The sequence below is a fragment of the Musca autumnalis genome, unplaced genomic scaffold, assembly GCF_047663935.1.
Source record: "Musca autumnalis isolate F117 unplaced genomic scaffold, ASM4766393v1 scaffold_4, whole genome shotgun sequence".
Taxonomy (NCBI): domain Eukaryota; kingdom Metazoa; phylum Arthropoda; class Insecta; order Diptera; family Muscidae; genus Musca; species Musca autumnalis.
The window spans coordinates 85,236,204-85,249,001 of record NW_027411977.1 but is presented as its reverse complement, the minus strand read 5'-3'; the positions used below and the strand labels follow the sequence as shown (position 1 = coordinate 85,249,001).

At 39.0% G+C, this 12,798-nt stretch overlaps 1 protein-coding gene across 29 annotated transcripts in view; it reads left to right on the top strand.

Moving 5' to 3' along the window:
• The window catches only part of Spn (protein phosphatase 1 regulatory subunit spinophilin), a 347,126-nt gene that overhangs the window by 323,678 nt on the left and 10,650 nt on the right, over window positions 1–12,798 (top strand). For 16 of the 29 annotated variants that reach the window (XM_073982797.1, XM_073982806.1, XM_073982810.1 and 13 more), the window contains 3 exons: window positions 3,875–3,928; window positions 4,082–4,682; window positions 10,683–11,616. In XM_073982797.1, coding sequence (XP_073838898.1) covers window positions 3,875–3,928; window positions 4,082–4,682; window positions 10,683–11,616 — 1,589 coding nt within the window. The remainder of the gene's footprint in view (window positions 1–3,874; window positions 3,929–4,081; window positions 4,683–10,682; window positions 11,617–12,798) is intronic. The other 13 variants (XM_073982817.1, XM_073982813.1, XM_073982815.1 and 10 more) reach the window with 3 other exon arrangements.

Below are 12,798 nucleotides of genomic sequence, written 5' to 3'. Positions count from 1 at the left end.
CATCAGCAGACCGCCCGATTTCATCACCTCTGAACGCCATCAATCATTAGAAAGCTAATAGACCTAGTTTCAGCGAGTTTACTAATCGCCGCTTCATAGATCTGCCCAACCCTTCCGATGTGTGGGTAGCAGAGTGGATGTAGCGAGATATTATCTCTGCTGCAGCTGCTCACTATATACCGCATGGTCGAGAATATCCGAAGTGGTACGAAATTTCCCCAGTGACCGCAGAGTCAGGGAACTGACACTTGAAGTTAACTGTTTGATCATATGAAGCCGGAATAAGTGACGTGCGGGCAACGGTTTAGACACTCTCGAACAGTGAACAAAATAATACAGGTCCTCAGTCACGTTTGGCGACGTTATGGTGACAGTTTGTCGAGCTCCTTAGCGTTGATAGTGCGAAGAGAAGAGTACTGCGTCGCATTAGACTTCTTTCTCCCGAGGAGTAACTACCACAATTTACAATGGATAATGTCATCAGGAACGCTAAATCATTCAAAGCATCAGACCCTGATGGAATCTCCATGTTAAGACTGAAACAGCTGGATGAGCTGGGAGTTGAGAGTCTCACCAAAGTTCTCAACCTGTCGCTAGCCAACCACATCGTGACCTAAGTCTGGAAAATGGTCAGGCAAAGATTTCACTAATTTCGCCCGCAGCGAGTTCCCCTAAGATTATAGAGGTCAGATTCAATAGCATGTTCACGTCGTCCCGCATTCCACAGCTATCTGCGACAGACTGAGATGTTGGAAGAAAGTCCTAAAGTCACTAGCCGGCAGCTATCGTAAGATATGTAGAGCCAGTGTGATCCGTGATGGAAAAATATGCAAATATATCCAAATGTTACCACGAGAACAAGGTGCCTCCTCATGTCTTCAGTGGGCCATCTACATGAGGAGGCAATGATTCCTTCAGTACAGCAACACGATGGCATACTCTCGTTGCAGTACTTGATCGGGTGTAATCATCCTATGGTGAATAGGACAAGGATAACAAGAGATAACCCCTCATAAAGCTATCAGCAGGTTTGAATACCATACACACATATGCCTTCTCAGATGCCTATACAACAACCATCGCCTATTAATCGCAGCTGAGAAGCGTAAGACGTCTAAATTGCTATAGGGCAAGGATTCATTCTGTTTTAGCTTTCCCATGCCGTGTTATACTTTCCCCACCGTGTTGCAATAGTATGCACACCCGCCATGCACGATGAAATTCTTGGGTTCGATTCCCCGGCCAGGCAACATCAAACAATGTGGCAAAATACCTTCCAGTAATGTTGGCGACATTTCCTAAGTATTTCAGCCATGTAAAACTTCTCTACAAGTGGTGTCTTAGACACGCCGCACAATGGTTCAGGAATTGATTTTCCTGGCCAAAAATCAATATTTTGTTTTTTCAAAGATATTTAATATCTATATGGGATTCTACAATAAACATATTGAAACTAAGGAAACCAAAAATTAAGTCAAAATATTGGAAGGTGTGGGCGTGGTGTGCCCCTAAAGACGAACATTTTCCCCATTTTTGGGAAATACGTAATTTTTGCAAATTTCTGAATAAAGATGTAGCTATTTCTTGGAAACTAAAACAGATATTGTGTTCATTGTTTTTTTGTAAGGTAACTAGGATTGTGGCCTTCAAAAATCGTTGTAGTAAATCACCGTAACGTTTATACAACATAAGCTATTTTATTTTTGCTCAGGTACTAAATTTTATGAAATTCCAAATTTAGTGGGCTAGAACTTTTGTGGAACAACATGGAACAAAGTTCTGTTTTCACAGGAAGATGACCGAGAGTCTCCTCTTTCAGCCCATATATACTTTTGTACCCGTCCCGTTCCGTCCGTTTAACACTTTTTTCAATTTATTGAAATTACATGGGTAAAAATGTGTATTTTTCTATACTGTTTCCATATGAATTACAGATTTTTGACACAAATTAACATTTTTTTTGAGTATAAGAGTTTTTATACGTTATAATTTTTTAAAAAATTAAATTTTTTTTTTTTGTAAAAATTTTATTACAAATTTTTGAAAAAAAAAATTTTCAACATTTCTTTTCGAATTTTTTTTAGTTTTTTTGGTAATTTTATTGTTTATTTGTTGATGTTTGACCATCTTTAATACATAGGAAGACATAAAAACCACAAAAACACTCATATTTTGATGAAAAATAGTTAAAAAACTCAAAAGTTTAACTTTGACCTTGAATCTCTCTGCAACTACCAGACCTACTTTTACTGTTTAAAATTCGTCTTAAAGCTGATTGTGTTATCTGTTTAACAAAAAAAGAATTATGAAAATATCCCTATCCGTTCAAAAGTTACAGAATTTTGACCAGGAAAAAACGATTCTGAACCACTGTGAGCCGTTTGGACTCGACGATAAACAGTAGGTCCCACATCATTGAGCTAATATGAATCGGGGTGCACTCATTGATTTGAGAGAATTCTCCCTTGTCCCTTCTGGGATGTTTGTGGAACAATTATTTATTTATTATTATATATTAGCTTCGTTCCAGAACTAAAAAGTTTTTACACATTTAACACATTTTGAACATTTTTCCCCGAAATGCGTTCCCGTACACCAAAAAAGTTGCAAAATGTTCACTTCTCTTTGAACAAAAATGGCGCTGAATGGCTCTCTCTTTAGAAACTTTTTACACGACAAATTTGAGCGAGCAAAAATGTGCAACATGTTTGCCGGCATCCGATTGGCTGACACGCCGACTTTGACATTTGTTCCATTTTTTTGACGTTTCTGCCATTTTTCCGTTCCCGTACATTTTGGCAAAATGTGAGTGTTGGACTCATTTTCAACAGATTGCTCTATTGACACTTTTATCATTAAAAAAGTACTGGAACGAAGCTATTATCTTTATAGATTCATTCTTGAGTACCACGGTCCGATATTCAAAGCTCTCAACGTGTTTTTCGATAATGTACAATCTCCTTTTCCTGAGATAAGGCGTGCTTACCAATTACTCCTTCGCTCGAGCAGCTTCCTTGTAGAAATCCTTGTCAATTCCTCACTGACTTGTTGTTGGGATTTCAAAACCTTCAGCGAAAAGTTGGTGGCGCGCCGTTGTTGCTTTGTGGGACAACAGCTTTGAGCTTATTACAAAGCGACTTGCAATAAACTTTCTGAATCTAGGATATTCTCTCAGCCGATTTGTATATTAAAATCTGCTAGTATAATCAGGGATATGGCCAGAAGGTTCGTAGAATATACCATTTTATTTATCTATAGCAGTATCGGACACCTTCACAAATAAAGGCTAATCAATCGGGTAAGTTCTGAGACACACTTCACGCCTCAAGCATTTTGTCCACCATATTTACTCCTATTTTTTGCTTCTTTCTTGGGGCTAAGATTCATTAGTGTAATTAAAAAGAAGAGTACACCCTAGTCCATCCATAAAATACTCGAAAGATAAGCGTAAATTGGGTGAACAAAATGCTTGAGGCGTGAAGTAAGAGGTGAATTGTGTCTCAGAACATACCCGAATGTGCTTGTACTATGTAAAACAACAACAAATGACTCTACCGAACGAAAGCACACAATATTGCCTATGGTATAAGTGTTTTTCTGTTCGTCTTCCGATGTCCATTGCTGATCTATAGCTTAGATAGGACTCACTCTAAATGAGTCATACGAAATTTGTCTGGCCCAAAATGGCAAATAATATCATTCTAATGATTACAACCACAAAAGAACAACTATCCACATTCAAAATTTGCCCATCAGTGTATTTTGTGTGTACGAACGTTATGCTTTAGTTTCTGTTTTTTTACACTTTTTTATACAAATCTCTTTTTTCGCATTTTATTTATTTCATTTTTGTTAATTTCCATATTTATTTTAGAGTGAAATGAGTTGCCTTCTAAAAGAGGACATAATTGAAAACCTAAAGCGAAAGGTGGGTGTTTAATTATGTTCGCTATTTCTATCTATATTTGTATATTTATTTATTGTTTTATTCTCACTTTTATTATTTGGCATTTATTTATTCATTAACACTAAAACTCAATATGAAATCATCAAATTAATCTAACCCTACAATCACTTGCAGCTTGTAAAACTCGAGACAACCGGAAATGAGAATGAACTGCTCAGTGAACGTTTGCGTCAAAGCGAACGTGAACTGGTCAACATCAAGAAAGAGGCTTCCAATTTACAAAATATGTTACAACAGTCCCAGGCCCAATATATGGCTTTGGACAAAAAATACAACAAAGCCAAACGTCTTGTACGCGAATATCAACAGCGTGAAATCGATATGTGCCATCGTGAAGAATTCTATCAACAATTGCTACAAGAAAAAGATACCGAGTATAATGCTTTGGTTAAAAAGCTAAAAGATCGTGTTATCAACTTAGAACATGAATTGCAGGAGACACAGCGTAAAGCTGGTTTCCCCGTAGGCTTGCCATATGACAGTGCCACACTGAAGCTAACGCCACAAATGATGCGTAAAACACCGCCGAAACCATTATTCCAAAAACTTGAAACCGAACTATCCGACACAGAAATATCCGATTTGTCACCGGATGGTGATGGTGTTAAGACTGCCACAGTAGAACGTAAAAATCCCGTTAAAGATGAATTGGATGCTGCTGTGCCACAACATGAACTTTTGGACAATTCCGCCAATAAAACAAAAAGTGATTTGGGTAAGTTTAGTTCAGTGTAATAAGAGTTTGTTCGACAAAAAAATTTTGTTTTCCAAAAAAAAAAAAAAAAAAAAAAATAGTTAACATCCTTCTTTGAATTAATCGTCTACCTATGCTTTGCATTCCCTATAAAAAATTGTGTTTCGATTTTCTTCCAAAAAATTGTTCAATTTTAAAATGAGCGGAGGATATTAAATTCATTTATAAAGACAGTGGTATATAGGGTTTAGCACCACAGGAATTATTTCGTTTTAATCAATAAACAATATCTTATTTTATTTCATTTAATATTGGCATATTAAATCATTCGTTTAGTATGCTAACGCGTTTTTTATAAAAAAAAATCTTCCGCTCTTTTAAGTGAACACTTATTATAATGCACCAATATTTTCGCCCCCACGTATCTTTCTCTAACACACCCTTTACACTACTGTTTCAACGAAAATCATAATTAATTGTTTTTAGAGCACCACGATCGCTTTCTAATTCTCCTTCTTTAGATTTATTTTTCACTTCATTTGAAAACTTTTCACATTTTAAAACTATTTCCATTATTTCTCCACTTTTATATTAATTATAGGACACAGTGCTACAAAATCTAGAAAAATAAGCTATATACTTAACGTAGGTCTTTTAATGTAATGGAGTAGTTTTTATGATGAATATTTTGAATAAGTATTAGTCGATTTGCCGACAGATAGACATTTGCACTCAGATAGACATTCAGTCAGGAAGCATGGACTTACTTTCGAACAAATTATGTAGTTGTAATCAGAATCATAAGGACTACCTTCAACTAAAATTTCAAAACGATGCTCGAACAGTCGTTCAGTTGCACTTACGCGAAATTTTTGACCTTTTGTGAAGGAGGTACCGCAAGGAGTTGATATAGATATATTGACCTTTTCGGAGTTTTATGTACGTTTGGAAGGCATTTTACGATTTGCAAGGTTTCGGTCAAATGGGATACTTAATTCGTAAGTTTTTGTGCTTCATCATTCATTTTAGATGGTGCCAGTAGGAGTTTTTAGAGCTTTTGGGTCATTATTTCAAAAAGTATGGATTTGCACCCGAAAAAGCCATATCCCTATGCAAAAATGTTTAACTTTTGTTGTTATTGTAACAGCAAGTTAATTTTTCTGCTTAATCTGGCTCTGGGTCCATCTCCAGTTCTAGGAATATGGCTGCTTCGATGGGTTGTTGTAACCACAAAGCTACTAGAGTTAGTTGAGTAGGTTTGGCATAACAGTTAGGTTATGTTAGGTTTGGGGATGTGCAGCCACTAACTTGTGACTGCGTCACTCGGAGACCTTCCGGTCCATTGTGATCGATCATCCAGTAGAAAAAAGATGAAAATGCTGTAAAGAAAAGAGGAGATGGAAAGAGAGGAGAGAGGGAAGAAATAACAAGAGGAAGTTATTAAAAAGTAAAGAACAAATAAATTACAAGAAAGTTTAAGAGGGGAGGAATAGTTTTAGAGAAGGAAAAAAGTTTTATTTTGATGGTAGGCAGAATATTTGAAACATCATTTACGCGTTTAGGTTGCGCTGTCCCAGCCACTTCAGATTTTTGATGATGTTGTAGATCACAGCAGGTTCCACAGATGAGTAGAAAGTTAGACACGGTGGAAAGTGAACACCTACTAACCTACGTCGTCTACGAGACAGGGCTGGACAACGACACAGGAGATGCTCGATCGTCTCCAACTCCTCCTCATCCTCACAGAGTCTGCAGTAGTCAGTAACATCCTCATCCCATTTAATGGTAAAGGCCCTGATATAGCAGTGTCCAGTGATGACTCCCGTCGTTACTCTAACTTCAGCTTTACTCAGGTTCAACAGAGAGTTCGTTCTTTTGACTCGTCAGAGAACGCTTCAATTTTTTGGAAGAAATGACAAATGGGTGGTTTGATGGAGTCAGCGATAGCTAGATCTGTTGACTGTCATCCTCGTCTAGCTAATTCATCTGCTCTTTCATTATCCAGATAGTCGCGGTGTCCTGGTACCCAGCATAGCCGAAAGCCGTTAGTTAGCGTTCCCAAGGCTGATCTACACTTAAGGACAACATCGGATTTGATGTTGCAGGATTTGATGGCTTTAAGAGCCGCTTGACCATCCACAAAGATAGTCACCGGTTCAAAGTTTACTGCATCCAAACTTTTTATCAATTCCGCTGCCTTCCAAGAGGTAGCCTTTCACAGTAGACACCAGCCCCGGTACCTTCTTCCATCTTGGAACCGTCTGTATAAAAAGCCAGACCGTCCAGAGGGGGGTTACTGCGGTACCAGTCGTCTCTACTAGGTATAACGACGTCTATATCGTCAAATCTCAGGACTGGTGATATATAGTCGCTCAGTTTCCCACGTTGGTTCACATTTATACCTGATTCGTTCAGGATACATCCATGCCCATAGGCACAACCGCGCCAGAGATCCTGTTCATGCAGCCGTAGGGCACTGCGAGTTGCCTGACACTTAACGCTGAGACTCAGTGGTTTTAAGTTCAGCATTGCGTTCAGAGCAGCCTGTGGTGTGCTCCTGGTGGCTCCAGTTATGAGAATCGCGGCAGCTCTTTGCACCTTGTCAAGCCTACTGGATGTCGATTTTGTCGAACAAGAGAACTATAGGATAAGATGGGTCTAACCACGGTGTTATACAATCAGTGTATAATCGATGGGTTTAGATCCCAACTTTTCCCAATAGAACACAGTGCAACCAATCCTCTCTTCGCCCGCTCCTCAGCATTCCTGTTCCATCGCAATTGACAGTCCAGAATTGTGCCAAGGTACTTTGCCTCGGGCGAGAGCTGAAGCTGCACTCCATCCAGTGTTGGTGGTACAAATACGCCGAGCTTACGCTTTCTCGTGAACATTACCAGTTCTGTCTTGGTTGGGTTTACTCCAAGGCCATTGACCTTAGCCCAGCGCGACAGCGTCGATAATGCTCCCTGCATAAGCTCCGAAATGGTTGACGGAAACTTATCGGAAATCAGTAGTACTACGTCGTCCGCATAGGCAACAACTTTTATACCTTGATTGTCCAGATCAGTCAAAATATTGTTTATAACAAGTAGCCACAGTAACGGTGAGAGCACCCCTCCTTGGGGGTGCCTCTAGTTACTGTTTCCTAATTTTTGTCTCCCCAATGCTGGAGTTTATAATTCTGCTTTCTAGCATATTATTTATGCAACAAGTTAGAGGTTCAGGTGTGTTAACTTTCTTAAGTGAGAGTTTTATGGACCCAAGTTCTACGTTGTTAAAAGCTACTTCTATGTCTAGAAAGGCAGCCAAGGTAAAGTTTGAGTTTCCCATATTCCTCTTAATGAAGCCAATCACCTCATGCAAGGCAGACTCCACAGATTTGCCTTTCATATCGACACCTCCAAATAATAGTATGCTAAGTCTAAAAAGTGAGTTTTGCAGGAGAAGCTCTCAAAGTTTGGAAATTTTTTTGAACTTCAGTACTATGCTAAGTCAATATTTGTTTATAACTTCTGTTCGGATTGACCGATCTTTACCAAAATTAGACAGAATTTAAGTTAAAGGACGTTCGACACCTCCAAATAATAGTTTGCTAATTCTGAAAAGCGAGTTTTGCAGGACAAGCTCTAAAAGTTTGAAAATTTCTTTGACCTTCAGTACTATGCTAAGTAAATATTTGTTTATAACTTCTGTTCGGATTGTCCGATCATTACCCAAATTTGACAGAATTTAAGTTAAAGGACGTTAAATATAAAAATGTAAAGAACTTGAAAACATGCTAAGTCGACTTAGCATACTATTGTTTGGAGGCGTCGATATATGCGTGCTGTGAGTTGCTTATAGTGGCGGTGTCTACATGGCTCCTTATCTCCAGATCGATCAGTCTTTCGAGAGGCTTAAGGAGAAAGGATGATAAACTGATGGGTCTGTAGTCCTTTGGTGCAGAGTGACTAGGTTTTCCCGCTTTGGGAATGTAAGTTACTTTTACCTCTTTCCACAGACAGTTGACCAAAAATTAATCTGGTTGTCGTTGCAACTTATGTTCCTCAGCTGCGATAGATGGAGGATGTTCTTTGAAGACCGTATTCCCACGATAGTTGTTTGTCGTATCTGCTACTCAAACCCGTTTCATAGAATTGCTCATCTAGAGGTTCTTTTTTGTAAGGTTGGAACTCTCTTTATAGATCATTAAGATCCCTTCTGACATGGTCCACTGAAGACATAGCAGGTTTGAATATTTTTCCATTGCGTTGCACTTGTATTCACAAACTGGCGCAGCATAGCTTTCCACAGATCGACCTATCGCCAACAATGTTACTTCGTCTGCGCCCCAAGTGCAGCCGGCTAGGTGCTTGAGGGCCTTGTTCCTATGTCTAGATGTAGCCGCAAATAGCTGTTGCATGCGCGGACTACGTTAACATTCTGTCGAATGTGACTCCTAGAATCTTGCGGTAGTTAGTTTTTGGAGTTCTGCTACCATCGAACATGACTGTATGCTCGCCTCCGCAGTGCATGTGATGAACAGAATGGCCGTAGATTAGGTAGCGGATATTTGCATATTCCTCGCGTGGAAAAGGATGGTAAGTTAAGACAAATAGGAGTTCAGCATTTTACAAATGACATCAGGGTAGGTACCCGACGCCTAGATAGTACAATCATCCACATAAGTTTCGATCTCAATGCCGCCTGGAGGCGGTGCAATACAGGATGTGTGACCACACATATAATTGATTATCCAACGTTTAAAACATGACCGGAGGGTAGTCTACTCAAACAGCGAGGGGTGCTTGACAGTATCAAAGGATTTTCGAGAGTCACCAACACTGTCCTATCGCACGGCCTATTCTAATTCGGTCCTCGTCCAATAGGTGTGGATATGAGGTACAGTGCTGTTGTCTCTGCAGGGCTGCTTACGCAACCCATTAGCGTTCCTGATGGCATTTGCAACATCATTAATTGTATATTGAGTGGATTCCTCCGAAATCTCTGAAACTAGGACAGGCTGCTGCTGATAGAGACAATTATGAGGAGATGATCGACCCAAGAGCAACGACGGGCTGCCAGTTGATGGTTATATCTGGGGGACTGTGACGCTTTCCGCTAATTCTGGTAAGGGCGTCCTCATTGAGCGTGCAAAACGTAGAGCTACCAATCTGCTCATCAGCCACCACTATACTCATCTGGTCATTTCATTTCAATTCCCCAAAACCAGTGACCTTCCAAAAACACGCTAATTTTGGACCTGTAGTTATTTATCGTCGTGATGTATACGTTAAGCAAATCTACCTCGCATTTCAACACCTGACTGCTACCCCCAAGAATCTTTTCTTTATTTTGTAGCACTGTGCCCATAATATGTCTGTCTTCTTCCAAGTTAAAACTTCTACTATTATCTCGCAAAAATTTTAGTTTTCTTTTAGATGTCTACAAAATTACAATGAAACATTTCTTTTTATTTTCTTTTATTTTTATGTAAAAAAAAAAAAACAAACAAACAAAAAATACAAACTCGAATTTATTTTAATTTTTAAACGAAAATGTCTACTCGAATTCCAAAATATTCGAACGTCTTACATTGATGCTGTGTAAAACAAATCTATGTTTTTTGTACGACCAAAAACAATAATGAAAACCGCAAAAAATAACACCCAACAACTTTTGTGAATATTTGCAACAAACGCACTATGTCCGTGTCTGTATATCTGTATGTGTGTGTCTGTATTTTGCTGTCCCATATGCTGTCTGATCTGAACTGATGTTATTTATGTTTTGTATATGTATGCTAATGCGTTCGAATCGAAACGAAAACAAACCAAAAAAAAAACATATCCATGTCATGCCTAAATCATCATCAAATGTAAATCATTCTCAACCGAAATCTTTACAATTCGACATTGCCTTGATATCATTTTCCCGGCTGATACTTGCTGCGCTTATCTTCTTTTGCTCTATATCGAAATCATCATTAATTTTTATTAAACAAAATCGAAACATGTAAAATGCAAAAATTAAACAATAAAGCTTCCCGTGGTGGTTTAGCTAATCGTCAATTACCATCTGGCAATAATTCCAATACAAGTTCGAGTGCTTCGAATACCACAACTGCTGTAACAATTGCCGCTGGTAACAGTACTAATAACTTGTCGAAGCGTACCCTAAGTAACAGTAGTTCCGATTGTGCCCTGGAAGACACAGACGATGATCCTGCCCTGCAAAACTCAGCAACCATGACGGCCAGTCAAATGGATAACATAAATAACACTAACCATGCTCATTATGCTCACACAAACAACACCAACACCACCACCACCAGTACGTCAGCGTCCAATCATGAACTAAACTTATCCAATGGTATACAACATCATCATAACCACCACCACCAAAGTAATCTCATCAGCAATGGACATCATCTTAACAATGTAATTAATGTCGCTAGCAATGGTGTTGGAAGCAATGGTAATGGTAGTACCATAGCTGGTACTACCACTGCCATCTTGCTTAATTCAACCTCCTCATCAGCATCGGCATCCTCGGCTAATTCGCGGGAACAACAAATTAATCAGTTGTATGCCCAAGTTCATAAAGATCATAAGACATCTGCTTCGCATACCGGTTTACCGGGACTGTTTAAGAATACTCTCGGCTCACCCGGTGAAGCAACAACTGCCACAATAATAACAACAACAAACATCAACAACACCACCACAGCTAGCCCCAATGATTTTCATCGTGGTGGCATGACAACATTCGGTACTAGCAATCGTGATCTCAATAGTTCGTATGATTCAATTTTAGGCTCGAATGATAAACTCTCCTCCGAGAATGAGCATTCATCCGATAATTGGATGTATCCCAGTCGGCGACGTGTTGGACCAACTGGCGCCATAATAAGTGGTAAAATGCCACCATCATCATTTACCGAACAACTGAATCAAGCATTATCGGATAGAGAAAGGTAAGTGAATACAATATTATTCAGATGATATAAATTTAGATATTAAACATGATATTTTATTCAGTTATTGTTTGTCTTCGGCATAATTATTTTTAAAATTAGTGAAATTTGTGGTTTTTCTGTATTGAAAATTAACATATTCCATAGAAGACATATTCCCTATTAAAACAATTTCGGATCTAAGGGCATATCTTTTTTGTTAAAAAAAACTGTAATTCAACATTCTGTGATACTTAATAATTGTTCCACAAACATCCCGTAACAAGGGAGACTTCTCTCATATCAATGAGTGCATCCCGATTCATATTAGCTCAATGATATGGAGCCTACAGTTTATCGCCCAGTCCGAACGGCGTGTCTAAGACACCACTTTTGTAGAGAAGTTTTACATGGCTGAAATACTCAGGAAATGTCGCCAACATTACTGAGGGGTATTTTGCCACCGTTGAAAAGTGTTTTGATGTTGCCTGGCCGGGGGTGTGCATACCATTGCATTGATACTTACAGACACTATAACACAAACTTTGTACTAGTAGCCGAAGTCAAGATAAATATGAAAGAGTTCCGGTCATCACAGCTACTAAAACTGGCATTAAGGTTTTAAAGGTGACTTCCTCAACTTAAGAAGGACCTATTAGTTGGAAGACCTTCATCCACATCATAACCAGATTATCCTTTGTTATTTTATACGTTGAACTATATCATTGTCGGCGTAAAGGTTAGATTAATGCTGCAGTCATTGAAGAAGCAACTACTCCAGTCGGAGACCTAATGGTCCTTTGTGCTTATGCTGTGGACTGAGAAACAAGATTTTGAGAAGAAGGAAAAAGAGATAGAAGAAAGGTTTGTCGAGGAACACATTCCTCCACTTGTATTTCAGAAAGGGTCCATTCCCTTGGAAAGGGTGTTAAGAAGCACTCTTTCCCCTGGAAGGGGCGTTAAGTGGCATCTTTTTTAAGAAACACTCTTTTCCTTGTAAAAGAGTGTTAAGAAGCACCGTTTTCCCTTGGAAACGGTGTTAAGAAGCATCCTTTTTCTCAAGTACTCTTTCCCTTGGAAAGGGTCTTCAGAAGCATCCTCGGAAAGAGTCTCTAGAACCATAATTTCCCTTGGAAAGGGTCTTAAGAAGCACTCTTTCTCTTGGAAAGATCTTACGTAGCACCCTTTCCCTTGGAAAGGGTC